Source organism: Dreissena polymorpha, chromosome 2 (genome assembly GCF_020536995.1).
Source record: "Dreissena polymorpha isolate Duluth1 chromosome 2, UMN_Dpol_1.0, whole genome shotgun sequence".
NCBI lineage: Eukaryota > Metazoa > Mollusca > Bivalvia > Myida > Dreissenidae > Dreissena > Dreissena polymorpha.
This window is the reverse complement of record NC_068356.1, coordinates 120,397,447-120,417,373: the sequence shown is the minus strand read 5'-3', so window position 1 is coordinate 120,417,373 and position 19,927 is coordinate 120,397,447. Positions and strand designations below refer to the sequence as shown.

The 19,927-nt window shown below is 35.0% G+C and overlaps 2 protein-coding genes across 13 annotated transcripts in view; one reads left to right on the top strand and one right to left on the bottom strand.

The window, feature by feature from the left end:
- Nucleotides 1-5,677, bottom strand: part of LOC127868761 (galactose-3-O-sulfotransferase 2-like) — an 80,884-nt gene extending 75,207 nt beyond the window's left edge. For 2 of the 3 annotated variants that reach the window (XM_052410810.1, XM_052410805.1), the window contains exon 1: nt 3,749-3,885. The gene's annotated coding sequence lies outside the window, so the exon portion shown is untranslated. Of the gene's footprint in view, nt 1-3,748; nt 3,886-5,651 lie in introns of those variants that run through there. The other variant, XM_052410806.1, reaches the window with a different exon arrangement.
- Nucleotides 1-19,927, top strand: part of LOC127868759 (phosphatidylinositol 3,4,5-trisphosphate 3-phosphatase and dual-specificity protein phosphatase PTEN-like) — a 123,281-nt gene that overhangs the window by 60,451 nt on the left and 42,903 nt on the right. The window contains exons 1-2 of one of the 10 annotated variants that reach the window (XM_052410795.1): nt 12,515-13,183; nt 15,440-15,524. The exons of the other annotated variants lie outside the window; for them this stretch is intronic. Coding sequence (XP_052266755.1) covers nt 13,105-13,183; nt 15,440-15,524 — 164 coding nt within the window. The 5' untranslated portion in view covers nt 12,515-13,104. Of the gene's footprint in view, nt 1-12,514; nt 13,184-15,439; nt 15,525-19,927 lie in introns of those variants that run through there. 10 annotated transcript variants of the gene reach the window in all.

Sequence of the window (19,927 nt, the reverse complement as noted above, 5' to 3'; positions counted from 1 at the left end):
TGAATCAAATCCCTGCCTCCATTACCAACCACGTGATTAGAGGCTAGCCACGGTGTACAGTAATTTTACCGTTTTTTTTTTACTTTTTTAAAGTTTCGTTTATTTATTGTATTATTTTGAACCTACACTAATACGCTATTTTCAAAATATAAAAGAAAATGATACTACTTTTCATAATTTAATACTTAAACAAAAATTAAATCCTACCAAATTTGGTAAGATTTTCTTATGATGGCAGAGAATGTTTGTGAGAGCAAAAAACGAAAACTCTGCGTGGAGATTGACAAACTCCACGCAACGGTTATCTCCCCGCGGTTACTGGCGATTTGATATCGAACTATGCTCGGATGCATATGATCCAGACAATGAGAGCAAGAAACGAAAACTGCGTGGAGATTGGCAAACTCCACGCAGCGGTTACCATTGCCATTTACCCGCGGTTACTGGCAATTTGCTATTGAGCTATGCTAGGATCCAGACAAATATGCGCAAAGGTCTGATATGCCTTGAAAAATACATTAATTCGGCCCAATGGCATTTCAAGTGGTATACAAAACATAAATTAAAACATCGGGCGCGGAATTATATGTTGATGTGTGACAACCTCTTCAATACATAATAACGCGATATAAAAAATTTAAAAAAGCGATTGCTCTTGTATTTCTCACGTTTTCTGATGCTTCACCCCGATTAAATTGTAATCTTGGAATTTGGCGTAAAAAATACTTGTACACAAAATTCTACATACACATGGTATTGGTGTTGTTTTTTAGCAAGTTACTCATAATTAGTGTACCGTGGTAAAATTTTAAATCCTCTGATTAAAAAGACACTGAACTAAACTGATAATCACGAGGCCATTGTGTATTACCTTAAGAGATCGCAATTTAAGGTAATAATTACGAACGCTCTAAGATGTTCTTTGGGAGAATTACAAAGCGGTCTCGAAGCGGTCTGTTAATGATATTATATTTCCTTAAATTCCGGTTATTATTTCATAATAGGCGCCCTTTATAATGTATCGCCTTATTTTAGACCTTTTTTTAGTAATAAACTTTTTCAATTTCAATCGATAAAGAACTTTAAAACGCTTCGATATTTTACCGATTTCGTTTGATAATTATCTATAAACACACCGATATTTTAAACATTTTTCTTGTTCAGGAGATTCATATCGCCGGTTAGAATATCATGAAAACAAACTTGTCATTTTGCCTAATTTTCTATTTAACGATTTTAGAGTGGCAACCTCATGAAGTGACAATTAACTGGTCGCTTGCATACCAAAGTTCGATTTGAATTTCTCAAGGACTTAAGTCCCTCGTCACTGTAGTCTGATCACATAGCCTCTGCTATATGAAATCATAGACAAGCAGCTAATGAAGCAGTGTGTTGTTGTTTTGTTTTCATTTTTATTCTGCTTTTCATATTCAATAGAGTTTACACGACTTCTGTTTCAAAATGTCTCGCAATCTTAAAATAACATGTTAACATGAACGAGGATAATAAAATAAATAAACACTCTCAATATGATACCATTCATAAAATAATGTTTTCTTCACTGTCGTTTGTAACGAACAAGTTTTCGTCAATACCGACACGTTTACTCGTATTTGTTGCAGATCCAAAATAGTGCATTTGTGTCCTATGAACAAATTTGCACAGATTGCTTTTTTTACATAAAGGAGTGTTCTAATGTACAGACGAAAATTATTTGCAAATGACTACAACTCTTCTATCGTTTGAATTTTTATTCTTGTTTTTATTCATAAACGTTTTACCTGTTTTGAAAAAAGTAATAAGATCGTATATACTCGCGTTAACTGATTTATATCCAGACCAAACATAAAACATAACTGCGGTAGTGTAATACAATATAAACTAATAAAAAAAATTAAACTTAATACCAGATCTGGAATGTTTTAATTTGATATTGTGACAGTGTTTGCTACACAACATTTGATTTATGCCAACATTACAGCAAATATATAGTTAACTTAATTTATTTAAATTGGTTAAATTAAATGTAAACATTGAAATCGTATGTGTTAGAAGAACGTAGGTAAATACGAGATGGTCATACGAGTATCTTCAACTTTAAGTTCCATTAAGATTTTGAAATCTAAGTATACACTGAAATATTATGACATATGAAAAACTTTCCAAATTTAAAATAAATAAATGTGCGCTAAGTATCGACCCAGATTAGAACATGCACTGGGCACAAGCTAATAATTGATGACACTGTATGATTTTATGGAATTTTTCGTTTGAAGGAAATCTTTCAAAACGAAAATCAAGTCCAAGCAAGAAAGGATCTTTCCGGATAAGCCTTTGCGGACCGGGACGACATTTCACGCACCTGCATTTAATCCGTGTTCTCCAGAGACTGTTAAACGCGTGTTCTTTAAAGCCTTAACGCGCCTGCATTAACCCTTTGCATGCTGGGAAATTTGTCGTCTGCTAAAATGCCGTCTGCTGAATTTTTAAAATAAGCATTTTCTTCGATTTTGTTCAAAGAATACTATCAGAATAGCAAACAGTTTGGATCATGATGAGACGCCACGCTCTGTGGCGTCTCATCTGGATCCAAACTGTTTGCAAAGGCCTTCAAAATTCGGTTCCAGCGCTGAAAGGGTTAAGGACTGTTTCACCGGAGCACGGCTCAAATAGTAGTAAATCAATATTGAAGTCCATCAAAAGGAGAACAGAAAGTTGAAACTTAAGCCTGCTGTGCCCTGTGCCTTTTGTTTAAAGTTAATTGTTGTATTATCGATCAAACTTCAAATGACAATACTTATAATGGCAATACGTCATCTTGTATTCACACTTAACGTTTATTTTCAGTATTGATTGGATCTTGTTATAAGGTATAGGTCGATGCTGAAATAGTTGAACAAATAATGTTTTCTTGTATCGTCTCGTGAACTGAAACAAATTCGTGTGCAGTTATTTCTAAATTTTTACCCTAAGAGAAAAAACTAGTACACATTTTTTGACGGAAGCGAAACGTTTTTGTTCAATTTTACGTACCATTAACAGTTTAGCTGATAATAATCATATTTATAGTTCACAGCATGAAATCTCAAATAATGCAAGTTTAAAGTCACTGCAATATATACCCTGTCATAATTAACTATTTATACTAGTGAACAGACAAAATCTGCATTGTTTCCATTGAATTTTATATTCCGCGTGTGTCGTTTAATCATGTTATTATTTAAATTATTTGTTGAACAATTGCGTTACTGCTGTTGTGACATCATTTCACGTGTATTTGCTTTTTGACGTCAATATACAAAAAGTAAAACATGTTCTTTGTTAAACTTGTTGTGTTTTATAAATTAATACGGCATATAACTTGCACGTGTACAGTGTTTACAAGACGTAAACACTATCTATAGTAAAATCTACATTAGCTAAGAAATAAATCGATGTATTGCTGCACAAAAAATGTAATGCTGGCTTTAAATGTCTATCGGATTTGCGAATTGCTGAAAAAAGCTGAATAAAGTTACTATATCATGGACTATTATGAATTAATATAATATGTTAATTACATCCTAAATTTGCACTTATACTGCTGTCAATAACGAATACCTTTCTCAATTTCATAACATGATTTTTCAGCATATTTCAGCGTGTATTTCATTTTACTGTTTCAATATCAAACATACCCTGTAAAACGTAATGATTAAATCGATTGAAAAGTACTAACAAAAATCTAACCAAATTATAGCCTACCTACCAGTAAATTATCCGTGGGTCTCTTGGTTAAAACAAGTCTGTCCAAAAACAATCCAACCATGAAGTTCTTTTTTCACGTAAACGAACATCTACCTAACCTAATTTGTGACCCAACAATCGCTTCGAAGACAATTCTTCATTTTTATTTAGTGCGCAATAAAACACGGTGTTAAAGCGGTCCAATCCTCTCTCCGCTATTTATAACCCAAAATACATCCTCTCTGTTAAGGTACCCGTCAAGCTCCGTTTAATGTGGATATTTTAATGAACGGATGACACAAACAAGATATCAAACAAACAGTTATTGCGTAAGTTCTTTTAAAATGTTCCGTGAAAACATAAGCATCATAAATCTGTAAAACCATGTGGATGTATTTTGTACAAACAGTATTTGATCGCTCATGCTTACTTTTGATTTTTTTAGCTTAATGCGTAATAGTATCTGTAACTTTCTGTTAAGTTTATTCTTTTATTTATCTGTTGCCAGAAAAGTCTCAAATTGTGTAAAATCTGTTTTTAATTGTACAACATTACGAAACTGAAAATAACACCGATACCCGTACCTTCACCGTTCCTTCGAAGTATGTGGTACATGTCACCTCTCTGTTGCACATGTAACCTTTCCGTCAAATACTACTAGTATAAAACGCATGATTATCAACGGGGCTAGTCAAAAAATTATATTTACATTATTATGTTTTATTAAAGAAGTGAAGAACTATTGTGGCTATTAAAACATATTGTGTATCAAACAATAACAATTCAAAATAATTATCGTTTGCGATCTGTTAACTGTTGACAGATCCATTAGGAATTGGAATTAGGAATTGGAAGCGTACACATATTAAGGTTTCATAACGATCCATTTATCATGAGTAAGATGTAAGCAGTTTTGCAGCGTTCTTTGATTTCAAACCAGCTTTGATGTTCATGAGCAAAGTGAGTTAAAAACTATGGTTTTTAACACCAAAGTGCATCATTCCAGGAACGCAATTTGGTTTCAACCTTCATGGGTATTGCATACAAGATTGTTAATAATAATTTGTGTATTTTGTTTCATGATAAACCCTTAATCTGTATGAAAGTGTATTAAAAACATATTATAGCCGGACTAGTTATAAACATTAGCGGCTTACAGAGAGGAAACCGGTTTCACATACGGAGCGGTTACATGTACCTATCTAGTCTGTGACTTAACGTATGCCATATTTTTGAATTTAAGGGATTGAAATATTTATATGAACGTTAAGTTGAACTACCGGAAGAGTTCCGTGTTGTTTTGCAACAGAGAAATGTGCACCGTGAGGGTGCATTTTGTGTTTATATTTACGGAGAACGAACTGAACCGTTTTAACACCGTGAACAATCTCGGGTATGTATTACATGTTCGCATGCCTGAATAAGAATATGGACTTCTCCATGGCCGCCTACGAAGCAGAATTTAAAATGAGTGTAAATTTGTACTCGGTTAAGGCCATATAAAGACGCGTTGAATAGAACAAACAATTAACAGGTGTACAATAAATATGCCTGTAGTTGTGTTCAGTAAGCTGATTGAGTCAATATTTATATGGGATACAATCCTTACAGGGGACCAGTGTTTTTTTTTAATGTTGAAGACAAAAACATAGCTAATTAAGTAGCCCTTTCGTCAATCATAACAAAACGAACCAACTAATAGTTCTCCGTAATTTCTTTGAAATACTGCATTATGACTTATGAACTAAAGCTTGTCCGAAAATATAAAACAAATACACATGTATAAAATATGTTGAAACTATAAACATTAAATTAAAACGAAATCATTTACTTAGATTTATCGTACACACAATATAAATATATTCAAAATACATCATAAATGTGTATTTACTCGCTAACATATCGTTCAATGTACATGTACTTACTGAGTTATCGTGGCGTATCAAACACAAATCAGTATAAACAAATACACGTGTATTCATTAATAATTGGACAGTATGTTCGAAACACTGTCTGTTATATCTAAAGCGTAAAGAATTATTCCAGCCCGGTCATTGTTTTTATAAAACAGTGTAACGACAATCGACCGAAAATGTAATTTGATACGTTCCAACAAAGGTGTGTTTGTCGGTTTAAGCACGTGCGTAATTATGTCAAGTCAATATTTATTGGCGTCGCACTGAAGTGCGGCGACTCGTATGTAATACGTTTTTTTTTCGCTTATGGAAAGAGAAGTTATTTTACGGATCAATGTATATATTTTTGTTGTCAGAATATCTTGCATAGTGGTGATTTTTTGTGTAAATTAGTGTAAATAAGTACTGCATATGTGCCTATTACATTTACTACAACATTTATTGCCAATAATGCAAAGCTAATTCTTTTATTTAATAACTGATCACAGGGACTGGGCAATAATAAAAGATCACAGGGACTGAGAAAATACGCGAACCGGTGAAACTTTCTGGTTTTGTATAAAAACAAAACATAATCAAAATATATTTATTTTGTGGTTTTTCTAACAATAGCGCAGACTTTTGCTGTTCAAGTTTTGGTTAACGCGTATTTTCTTCAATTTTACAAGACAACAGTGATTACACGGTTTATTGCTTTATTGATAACCGTTACACTACAGTCACTTATTAATATCTTAGTTAGAAGGTGATTTTTCCACGCGGTTCCGTAGTGTAGTGGTTACAGTCGCTTCACATGTGAGAGGCCCAAGGTTCGAGCACCAGTAGATTCAAATTATTTTATTTGTGTTCTATGTTATTTTTTTGTTTTGATGTAGACATTTTAGTTTAAATAAATATGCTGTTTTATTGTAACCATTTTTTATGCCCATGAAATATATGTGTGAGAGGGCGGAGGGTTCGTAAACACATTAAAACTTTTACAGTGTTTTCATATCAATGAGTACTCAACCCCTATCGTAAATGAGCAACGTAAGAATGAGTTCAGAATTATCTCCACTTGAAGTTGAGAAAAATATGAAATTACGCTTACAAGATACAGAAGATTTTTTAAAACCTAAACAGTTCTTTTCTAATAATGAAAACTGCACACGGATGCCAGTAAAAAAAGGAAACCAATGTAAATAAAATGAACTATGAAATATTTGGGGGTTACAACACAAAATCATAGATAATGGTTATTGGGGGGTTATAACACAACATTATAGATAATGGTTATTTGGGGGTTATAACATAAAATCATAGATAATGGTTATACCAGTATCTTTTTCTATTTTGTTTAAAATAATAGGCCAATATATTAATATTTACAGTAGAAAAAATCGTTCCATGTAACTTCATTGAGTGCCTTTTACACTGAAATTCCCGACGCCCTTTGATGCTTTGTATCAATACTTATCTTGTTATCGTATGTAACGTGAAACTCTTAATAAAGGTTTCAAATTGACACAGAAATATCCCATTGTATTTCCTATTGCGTGACCATTGTATAACTCAAAGCATGAGGCATAAGGTGCGTAAAATAATAGTTGCAAATAAACGTAATTCAATTATAGTTCAAAGTTCAAAATTCAAGTAAGCACGTGGTTCTCCAATCTCCATGCAGAGATTTGACTGGAACCAGAGTAGCTGGATCAAATCCCTGCCCTCATAACCAACCACGTGGTGATAGCCGAGCCACGTGTAACAATGATTTTACCGTTGTTATTTTTACTTTTTTAATTTAGGTAATTTATTTTTCGTAATGAATCTTAACTTATGCACCATTTTCAAAATATAAAAGAAAATTATACCACTGTTCATAAAATCATACTTAAACAACAAAATAAAATCCTACCAAACCTGGTAGGATTTGCGTGTGATGGCAGAGATTGTATGTGAGAGACTAAATCGATCATGGGGCCCGCTGTACTTCCTGTATACAAAGAACGATCGTGTCCGATCGTGTCGTTGCAATATTACTCGTGAACATACAAAAAGTAGTCCCAAACCTTAGCAAACGATATTTCACTAAGTTCAACTGAACAAACGTGTATCAAATCAAAATGTAATTACAATAACTCTTACAGTACCTTTATAACGTTTATGTACTGTATTGGTATTGACAAAGTATAAACAATCATGTGTCCTTATTCGTGGCTATTAAGCAAATTTGAGTAACGCCCTGTTTTTTTTAACTCAGGGGCTACGCGTCTATGAGAACTATAAAGTTATAAACCGAACGTAACCTTTTAAAAACAGATATTTAAATGGCATTTAAAAACAAACACGTCGAATGGGCATTAGGACATATCCGAACAGTCCGGTGTCCGCATACTCTGGTGAGGAATCATCATGTCCGCTCATAAAACTGTGACTGTGTAGCGTACAATATGCAGCTCCTGCAAGACAGCGAGTAAACCCTATATGGCTTAGTAACATGCGAAAATGGGCCTTCGAGTACATCCGAAATATGTAGCATCAGTAAATTTTAATGAGGAGACATACAGACCGGTGTAATCAGACTATGCGAATACAGTCTGTTTGTACATGTAATAGTTATATAATACGACCTCTATGTTTGCCACTGACATATGACCAACACATATTGGTCCTCGCCTTGCGCATTACATTGAAAATAATATTTATAAGGAATAATGGACAAGTCGTGGCATGCTTAGTGCAAATTTTGGCAACCCCATATACTAGTAATTGTTCACCAAACACGTATTTCTTATGAAAAGTCGTATTTCTGTTATAAGCATTAAACAACTCTTTGAATAATCATCAATCATCTATCCAGAACGACAAGACAATGAGCACATGTGCTTCTGTTGGGGCTAATGTGAATTCATTAATTTTCATTGAATTCTTATCATGTTAACTTTGAATCACTAAAATACTAAATATGTAAGAAGACACTGCATGCACTAGCTTTTAATGACAACGTATATATCAATTACGTTTGATGTTTAATTTCAAGTAACAGTTGCATTTGCCAACAAAGATAAGTGGTTTGTAAAAATTTTGTGAACTGTAAGTTAATCGAAATCTGATGAAAAGTTGTCAACCACAACCGAGATGAACGTCGTAGCGTTGATAAATTTAATCAGAAAATTGATGTCAACAAACCCGTGTAATATTGTGTTGTAACAAAGAAGAATAAATTATGTAAACGTATAATATTTTTATTTATGTGTATCATACTAGATTTGTCTATCCGGAAACGTTGAAATCAGAATCCCATCATTAAATAAAGAAATAACATAAGATTCATATTACGGAAACGTGTACATAGTGGTAGTAATGTACTTTTTTTTACAAAAGAATGAATATGAAAAGCCAAATAAGTTTATTTACAATGTGCCAGTATAACTAAAAATTATATAAACCCATTATTCATGGTCGTTTTCATCATTTATATAAAGCCGTAGGCTAAATATGCAACCAATGATATCGTTGTTTCATTTATTCATCAGCAACATATACATCTTTCTCAACGAACTTTTAAACGAATAGCAAATTAAAATTAATGGAAATCGCTGTCAAAATGGATATCTTTATTAGCGAGAATTTTAGCTTGTAATGTCGGATATCATAAAAAATATACACGCGTGTGAATGCGTTAAATTTACAAACATTTTGGAAATTGCGACTTAGCTTTAGTGTACTACTACTCTTGTAACTTCGTTGGATAATTATTGTGTGCTTAACTTAGTACGAGTCCCTTAACAAACTGAGAAAGCGAGTAAAGCTAATGAACACATTATAATACATTGATGGTTGAATAAATACAAAAGACAACATACAAAAGTTTGATGCCATGATTGTTTATGGAAAAAAGAACCAAACCTGATGATGATGTTCAGGTTTAAGAATAACTGCTTCGCTTGATAAATGCGTGAACGATGATGAAATTGTACGGTTTTATGGGTTTAAATACTCGTCTTTGTAACATGATACTTGCCGAACTTCGTCAGCAAAAAAGCCACCGATGCAAACTCTAGATCTTATCATTGTCACTGCAAAAACAACACCATCACAGAAGGTGTGCAAAGCGTTTTGAAAAAAATAAAACACACATTTCAGTTAAACAATATTTATCCACTCGTGTTAAAATTGAGTTAAATTTTGTGTATATGGAACTTCCTCCAGCTTCCGGCCTTTCATGGTTATTCCTGCACTGCTGTGCACCACGATCTGCGACTACTCCTTTCTGCATTCCAACTCGTATGCCCTTGCTTTTCATAGAGTCTGTATGTGAGGTCTTTTGAGTTCACTGCTGGTGCCAGGCATGAAGTATATGTGATTAGAGAATCTCAAGTTGGAGATGGGTCTTCAATCGATAGAGATAGATAGTGTGGTGGTCTTCGAGGAGGTTATCCAGCATTATATTCTCAATGAGTACGGTTTAACAGAACAGAGGAGACAATACATTTATGTTCTGAACAGATCTCCTATCGTTGCATTGAAAATTAAGTACTGCGCTGCTGGCGTTTCCGTAGGGTTCTTGAATGAACTCCATCCCTTCATCAATGTTTAATCCTCTGATAACATGATATCGTCATTCATGCCAAACGCGGTCGAAAGCTTTCTTAAATTCGATGACGTTGGAGAAGAACTCACGTTGGTGTTGCAGGTGTTTCTCCATGATGACTCTGCAGTTGAAAATCTGTTCCAATGTGCTCCACTTATCTCTGAATCTAGCGAATCTATAGGATGATGCCTACCATGAATTTGCTGGAATGACTGATGAGGCTGATGGCGAGGTAATTCTCAAACAGCTTGAGGCTGCCCGTTTTCGACAGTTGGATGACCAGAGACTGGGTATACTCTTTTGGCTACTTCTCCTCCTCCCATATCTTTAGGCATAGTGTCGTCATTGTTGCAGTTGTTACCTATCCACCATGCCTAATCAGCTCGGAAGGGAGGTTATCAAAGGTTCGTGCGACGAGATATCACGTGTATGTTTTTATAACTTTGTATCATTATATAATTTTTCAAAATTAAGAAATATTAGAACATTGCATACATGGCCATCGTTACTTTAGAAAATCATGCCGCTAGTATACAAAGGAGAATATTTGAAAACGGTTTTACTTAACTGAATTGTTCTCCGCGCTGTGTATTGTGTCAAACCATATTGCTCGAAACCAATGCAGTAACATGATGATTTAAAGAAGTAGCTTGGGAGTTTTTAATATCGACCAACATCTCTGCTCTAGAAGTTGTTAGAAAGCCCTTGACGATTTACTTAACATTCATGAACGTTGTCCATATTCAATAATACGTTTAATTATAAGTTGATTGATTGGCTGATTGATTGGCAGATTGATTGATTGAATGACTGATTGATTGAACGAACGAACGAACGAACGAACGGCAAAGTTAACGTATGATTGAGTTCCCACCATGCCCAACCTACACGTGCCCCCCCCCCCCCCCCCCCCCATAAATTACCTGTATTTCTATGAAATAAAAATCGAGAACCCGATAACATGTAAAACAAACAGGGTGCACTGAATTCCGATAAACAAAAGTTAGATTTTAATTGAAGACTCTCTTGAAACTTACCCAAGCCTGAAAAAAAGTCAGCCGGTGTGTAATAGATGTTCACGACTTCGACGGGAATTTATGTCATGAATATTAGCTAATTTCTGTCAAATCGTTGTGGCGTGCTGGCGGGTTAAAGAGCGACAGCACGGTAGAACGATGAATATAGGCCCAAACGCGTGACATTTATTTTAGCGTATTTTAAGGTGCCAAAACGAATACAAGCCAGCACGACAAATAAACAAGCCGATACGAGAAACGCACAGACACGAAATAACGATTAATGGCATAATTGTCGAATCGGCAGGTTTATCGTTCTCTCGTGTCCGCATGGCAACTTTGAAACCTACAAACCATCAAAGTAGACATATCAGGGGCGCAAACACGCCAAAATAATGTGTGAAATAGCGAGACATACAAGTGTCATTTTGTTCTGGCGGGTACAAACTTGTCGTGTCGCCTATGATTTGTACTTAATTCAAACCAGCAAGAACGTCAGAACAGTATGGCAGAAATAAGCCACCGTACATTCAGCCATATCCCACACAGATGACTTGTTGTGGTACATTGGCCTGGGCGAGAAACATACTAGTATGTCACGTTTCAGAGACGACCCTGTGTCGTTTAAATGTCCGCTGTGAAGCACTTCATGTTCTGCAACTCTGTTTAACGTCTCATGCAAAGTGGGTAGGTTAGTGTTGGGTGGGAGTCGAGTTCTGACACCTCAGTTCAGCTGGTACCAGTGTGTTTCCACTCGACTACGGATCCGGTTCCGTCAGTCCGTGTATGAGCGTATTTCGAAGTGTATGCGGTTTTCTCGCGCCCGATCTTCATAATAAGAGGATCCGAAGTGAGATGCAGAGCACCACTTCCTAATTGACGTCCAAGACTCACGAAAGTTGTGACAAATTTCGAATCCGTAGGTCTACCTTCTGGTTCAAGCTAAAAATAGTTTTATTTGCGTGTTTTATGTCTTCGATTGAACACGGTTTGCTTATGTGAAAAGCGCGTGTTACAACCACGGAGCTAACCAGACGGCCTACAAAGGCTACAGTCGGTCATTGGGTCAACCGGAGCTACCGTACGTCAGGTTCTACAACTGCAGACAAGTGTATGCTTTATTTATCTAGAGTTGCTTCCCGCAAAGACAGGAAATGCACTATATACATTGACCTACATAATCGCCCTTAAATAAACGCTGCTTAAAAAACTTTCAATACTGCCATGTATGATAGTTGCTGACCGTTAAGTTGTTTCACGATGTGTGTCTATAAAATAATATGTTTATTAGTTTTTGTACGTAAGTGTACCATGAACTATTTTTAACGTGGTTTTCGGCTTGCTGGTGAAATATTATTTCGCAGTGTCACAAAGAACGGGAAGCAAGCATTTTAATCGCACACTTACAAGTGTGTTTCTACACCAGGAAGATTTACAAGAATGAAAGCAAAATAATGCGTTTTGTGAAGTTAAGATATGACATTGGATTAAAACAGCAGATTTTGGTGCATCACTATGTTAGCCATTCCATTTGCCATAGATTCACTTGTAATTAAACTGATTTGTTTTTATGATGAACGAAATAACGTGAACTGCATATATTCTGTTCGGGGACTACTGTGAGTGAAGAGATAAGTGTACTAGTGAGACTTTAGATACATTTTAAGTCAAAACCGTTCCTCGCAGTTTTATAGTAATTTTGATTAAATTAAAATCAAAGTATTTTGTGGTGCAAATCAAAACTTTGGCTTTATTTTGAAATAAAATGCTGAAGTGATCTTAAGATTTACATGATAGATGGTGTTAGTAATTATGTTTGTTCTATCATCAACATCCAAGTTGATAGCTCAATAGGATAATAAAAGGAAATACAATGAGTTCTGTGCTTAAAGGACTGGTAAGTCGTAACAAACGACGATTTCAGGAAGATGGATTTGATTTAGACCTGACCTGTATCCTTTCATATTAGTGTTGATACCACCATTTGTATATCCCATGTGGTTCATATATATATAACTACTTTTTTCTTCTATAGCTTTAAATGATGTATTATATATTTTATGACTAATCCTGAACAAGTCTTGTCTGTCACGTAAAGCCTGAAAGTTGTGTAAGTTACATGCACTAAGGCTTGATTGGTAATTCTCAGCTGGGACACTATATTTACATGTACCCTGGGTACATGTAAGTATACTTACTTGTACTGCGGGTATGGTAAATATACTAAAACGTACCCGGCTTATATTAGACTGTACCAAAGTTTTATTCCCGCCCCAAAACTGATGTCGTAAAATGCGCTACTGTTTACCGTAATTATGAAACAGACATCTATTTAAAAAATAACTGCATTAACATGCTTTTTGAGTATGAGTTTCGATAATTTAGAGGCCATTTAACAAAAAATTGACATTTATATGAACATTATTCATGAAAACAAAAATAGCAGACAACAACCGATATAGAGTTAAAATTCCCGGGTACGTTTGAGTATATTTACCGTACCCGGGGTACATGTAAGTATAGCTCAATGGATCATTGTTGGCTTGAAATGGCCCACAAGTCACCCAGGGGCGACTAGAAGTCGATTCTTGTCAGTCACGATTGTAGTCACCCCCCGTGTGACAAGAATCGGCTTCATGTCATCCACCGGTGACTACAATCGGCTTCATGTCACCCGGGGGTGACTAGCGTTGGCTTGAAGTAACCGTATGGTGACAAGAATCGGCTTCTACATGTAGTCACCCCCGGGTGACTTGTGGGCCATTTCAGGTCAACAATGACATATTGAGCATAAGTATTTGGGTCATTGTCGGGTGACTAGAGGCCGATTCCTCGAAATGCGATGCCGTTTGAGGCCAATTCTTGTAACCCGGGGATGACGAGAAGCCGAATCTGGTCACCCTGGGATGACTAGCTTTGGCTTGAAATCTACCCAGGGTGATATGAATCGGCTTCTAGTCACCCCTGGGTGACTTGTAGGCCATTTCAGTTCAACAATGACCCAATGAGCGTAAGTATACTTAAGTGTACCCGGGGTACATGTAAGTAGTAGCCGAGCCGACAATGTATTAAGTTAGACTACTTGTTATAGAATATTATATTTTTTATTAAACCAAGTTAGCTAGTAATAAAATTTAGCATTTGTAGCTTAGTCTGTTAAAATCATTTGATCATGCTTATCTAAAGAGAAGTTATTCCCATTTTGTCATACAAGTCTCCATCTAAAGGGCCCTTACATCTATTTCCAAAAGGTGCAAAACGCTGTCATGTGTGGTCAGTAGACAGGTCTATTAATTGATGTCTGATTAATGACAGAAATAAAATGGCTGACAGAAATTGCAACAAAGGTCAAAGGTTAAATTTAGCCACAACACATGTAACTTATTGTAAATTCACCATTCATCATGATATTTTATATAAACGTCCAATGTTCAACATGTTAAGACTAGTGTCATGTTTAACAAATATCTCCCTACCTCAAAGGTCAAGGTCAGACTTAAGGTCAAATAAAACATTTAGCCATACTATTTCTTGTTCAGATTGTAAATCCGTCAATTTTTAATGCAAGTTTACACCAATTTACAAAAAATGTCCACCATGTGGATTTAGGTCGAGATCACATTCGAGGCCAAAGGTTGAACTTGTAAAGTGTTTCAGCTTGTGAAATGATTACAATCAGTAGTGAAAACGGGCTTGACATGTTGCCCACAGGTTGCTCATGTAGCTATGTGTGCACCTTTCAGGTCAATATCACAATGTCCACAACTTAATCGAAACCAATTGCTGAATCAAGAAATATGAAAAACTATTTTACTTATAGTTTTATGATCAACTTTGAACTTTGTAAAATTGGTTGGTTTGGTATAAAAAATTAGAGAAAAATAGATGAGGTAATTTAGAACCCAGTTGTAACTTTGATGCATCAAATGATTAATTTCAGCTTTACCAGCATTTAGATCAGTGTCAACAGCTTTCTTTTTATGAATGTGAAGTTTGCTTGTAGAGGACTCAGTTGCAGAGTTTTATCCATTGCACGTGCTCATACCTTATGTTATATTTATTGAAATGTGTACATATGATTGGCTATGAGTGATCGCAAGTTGGCCAATGTGCCATTGCAAATTATTAATAATATTGTTTATTTTTATCATGAACACTGATGTAAATGCATCAAAATATCACAACTTTGAATCCTTAATATGATTTAGATATCTACCCTAATATAATAGCCATGGGCTTTCCGGCAGAGAAGCTGGAAGGTGTCTACAGGAACAAGCTAGATGACGTTCTCAGGTAAATACATGTAATAATTGAATGGATGCTTTTAGGATCAGAACTGAACTCTGTTGTAGTTCGTCCATTTTCATCATCTCAAGTCAAGTTGACCAGTGCAAGGGCTGTACATTTTCGGAACAATTGTTTAATGTGTATTTAAAAAACTTGTTAATACGGTTGACAACACATAAAATCAATATTAAATATATTGAAAACAAAATGCAAACACATTCAACAAATAACTACAATATTTTTAAACGATAATTGATAGTCTTTCATAAAACGATGGATTGACAATTCGTTTTTACAACGACAGTAAAGGAATTATGTTGCAACCGGAAGTCATTAGTTTTCACGGCATTCGACATAAAAAATTAATTGGACCAAATTTAATAACCAGGCAAAAAATATCAATCAGTTATGATATTTTTTTAAAGGCAAAAAGTGAAAAGAAATAAAATGTTATAACATAACATGTTTGTTAAAAAAGACAGTTGATTGGATACAAATTAAAAAAGTGTGTTTTATTTAAAATGAATATTCAGTTAAAAATAAATTGTTTAAACATTACACAATTACTGACATTTTTACCAGCAATTGAAAATTAAATTAAAAATTTCAAAATCAGAAACGTTTGCTCTTTAAAAAGAAAAAGAAAACATGCATTGTGCGTGTGAGGTCATAAAGTGAATTGTTTCTTTTCTATTCATTGTTCAACAAATATTGACACAGCCATGGGTTTTTATCTGATTTTGGGGAAAGGGCCTAGCCTTTTTTGAGGGGGAAAAAAGCGAACCGCCGGATTTGGAGGAAAATAAGAAGTCTTAAATAATCAATTTAACATATTTTACTGTTTTTAAAACAAATTCAATGAAACATATAATTAAATTATGCAATATTTTTCTATTTTCTACAATGGATCAGGTTAACTTATATATTTAAAGGTTAAAAAAAAAAAAAACATTATTTATTTATTTTTTTTTGGGGGGGGGACGACAACAGGTCTTTTCTTGGCCATTTTGGGAAAAAATCATACAAATTATAGTTATATATTTTGTAGGTTGTTTAAAAAATAAATTGAGATATATAGAGTCTTATAATCATAACTCATGAGACACTTTTTTCAAAAAAAAAGAAAGTAAAAACCCTGATGAATTACAACTGCTATTTCTGCTTCTTATTTCTAACTGTATTTTATGTTTAATTTTAAGGTCAGACTAGTATCGAGAATTCTGGGAATGACACATGGGCTTTCATTGTGGCTTAAAAAATTGATTATTTCATATAGGTCAAGGCATGTTTTATCTTGTATGTTATAGGCACTTACTAAACTTCAAAACACATCCTCTCATTAAAATGTGTTTTTATGCTCCCCCAAAATTTATTTTGGGGGGAGCATATAGTCGCCACTTCGTCTGTCCGTGTGTGCGTCTGTCTGTCCGTCCGTGCACAATTTGTGTCCGGGCTATTTCTCAGCAACTAATGACCGGAATTCAATGAAACTTTATGGGAAGCTTCACTATCAAGAGGAGATGTGCATGTTATCAGCGGGTTCTGGTCAGATGATTTTTCACAGAAATATGCCCTTTAAAATTTTCTATAAAAAATTCTTGTCCCCCCAACTACTGAGCCCTCAAGATGTTTCCTTTTATCTGAATATAAAGTGCAATATTGTGACCAAAAAAAACTTTGGGGAGCATCACCCGTCTCCGACGGTTTCTTGTAATCTTGTTTTGCATAAATGTTGACATTTCTCAAAGATATTTATTTCCAATTACATTTTCTTTTGATGATATGTAATTTCTTTAAAGATCATGTTATTGTAAGTAATTGCAATGGTGCATCTGATTTCCAACTTGGAAACTAGTGCCATTGTACAGATAGCAAATATTCCCACGATGATGCTGATGATGCTTTCTATCTGACTGTTAAATCTCTGAGATGATGCTGATTGTGGAAATCTCAGGGCTGATAGGGTGATTCTAAAGTACACATCCAGCAATTATGTGAAATCCACACAGTAATTTTATTATGCCCCCCTTCGAAGAAGAGGGGGTATATTGTTTTGCTCATGTTGGTCCGTCATATGTATGTCCGTATGTCCGTCCACCAGATGATTTCCGGATGATAACTCAAGAACGCTTAGGCCTAGGATCATGAAACTTCATAGGTACATTGATCATGACTCGCAGATGACCCCTATTGATTTTGAGGTCACTAGGTCAAAAGTCAAGGTAACGGTGACCCGAAATGGTAAAAAGGTTTCCGGATGATAACTCAAGAATACTTATGCCAAGGATCATAAAACTTGATAGGTAGATTGATCATGACTCGCAGATGACCCCTATTGAATTTCAGGTTACTAGGTCAAAGGTCAAGGTCACGATGACCCGAAATAGTAAAATGGTTTCCGGATAACTCAAGAACGCTTATGCCTAGGATCATGAAACTTCATAGGTAATTTGATAATGACTGGCAATGACCCCTATTGATTTTCAGGTCACTAGGTCAAAGGTCATGGTGACCCGAAATAGTAAAATGGTTTCCGGATTATAACTCAAGAACGCTTATGCCTAGGATCATGAAACTTCATAGGTACATTGATCATGACTCGCAGATGACCCCTAATGATTTTCAGGTCACTAGGTCAAAGGTCAAGGTCACGGTGACCGGAAATAGTAATATGCTTTCCGGATGATAACTGAAGAACGCTTATGCCTAGGATCATGAAACTTGATAGGTAGATTGATCATGACTCGCAGATGACCCCTATTGATTTTCAGGTCATTAAGTCAAAGGTCACGGTGACCCGAAATAGTAAAATGGTTTCCGGATGATAACTCAAGAACGCTTATGGCTAGGATCATGAAACTTCATAAGTACATTGATCATGACTCGCAGATGACCCCTATTGATTTTCAGGTCACTGGGTCAAAGGTCAAGGTCACAGTGACAAAAAACATATTCACACAATGGCTGTCACTACAACGGAGAGCCCATGTTTACTAATAATCTTACCATTTTAGTTAACGAAAGGTTTCAGTTACAAGTTGTAGATTTACAGAAAGTAAATTATTAAACTGGGAATGGGATGTTCATTTATGACCTATAACATGTAATATCAGGGATTTCAATAGATTTTAAAAACCAGGAGTCAATGACCCCTGGACTGAAATTTTGAGGAGTCAAATTGAAAAATGGTGGGGTCAATTTTGAAGCGCGTTGTGTTTTTGTCTGTATTATTCAATTTTTTAGATAAAAATATGCTATAAGATTAACACAATATCTTAAAAGGTTATACTGCTTTATTAAATAACAATACCATGATACATAACACAACATATTTTAATGAATTGGTACATTAAATATACTTCCTTATAACACATTTAAGTCTTTTAACACATTTAAATAATTTAAGATAGCTTTTCTAACAAAACACAATCTAAATGCATGGAACATCTAGTATAACTGTTTATCCGAATACTTTACACATGTCCGAAATATGTACACTTTGGAATGCCTTACCTGTAGAAGTTTTACTTTAATAATCCAAATTTTTCTTGTTGTTATCGGGTTTAACAAACCTTATCAAATGTTTGTTAAATCCAGTTAATGCTTTCTCCACTATTGAATCGCCATCACATGCAATTTGAATCGCCAGCTTTGAATTGAACGCGGGTTGAATGTTAAGTCCGCCATTTACAATGTCGAAGGTCATGAGTCATGACGCAGCAATTTAATTCTACTCGGATAATTGATATCTAATCGAGAAAATGTGTTTTCTCAATGTTTATGTGTAGTATTATTAATTGTTAGTATAAAAATGAACTGTGATTCCAGTTTATATAAGATGGGTGTTACTCGTTATTATCAGTGGATTAACAACTGACAAAACTCGCTGGACTTAGATCTACTATTGGATCTACGTAATTAATAGACCTTTGATCAATATGGTTTTTACTTTAATTAATTTTGCCGACTTTCTTTAACCCTGCCATCTGAAAAGTCTGCAAAAAACCCTGCAATTATCGGATGGTCAATCAATTATCACGTAATCACTGCTGCAAATTACCCAGTTAGTGGGCACGCACTATTTATACGGTGACATGTGTATTGGAAGAGATGAGATAAGATAAACAACGCCCAGGGTATTCCCTCGATTATAGACCGAGTTTCAAATACTGAAACATTAATTTCAATTAGGAGCACAGCAGGATTTATTGCCATGGAACTCGAGATGTTAACTGACTGACGCACGGGTCAAATTTTCGACGCGTCAAAATGACGCACAGCAGAAAAGAGGGTTGCGTCAAAAATGAGTCATTTTTAATTTGCCCGCGTCAAAACGCAGGATTCTGCGTCTATTGAAATCCCTGTAATATAGTAGAATGATTAAGCTTTCGGTTTGCAAACAATTTCAG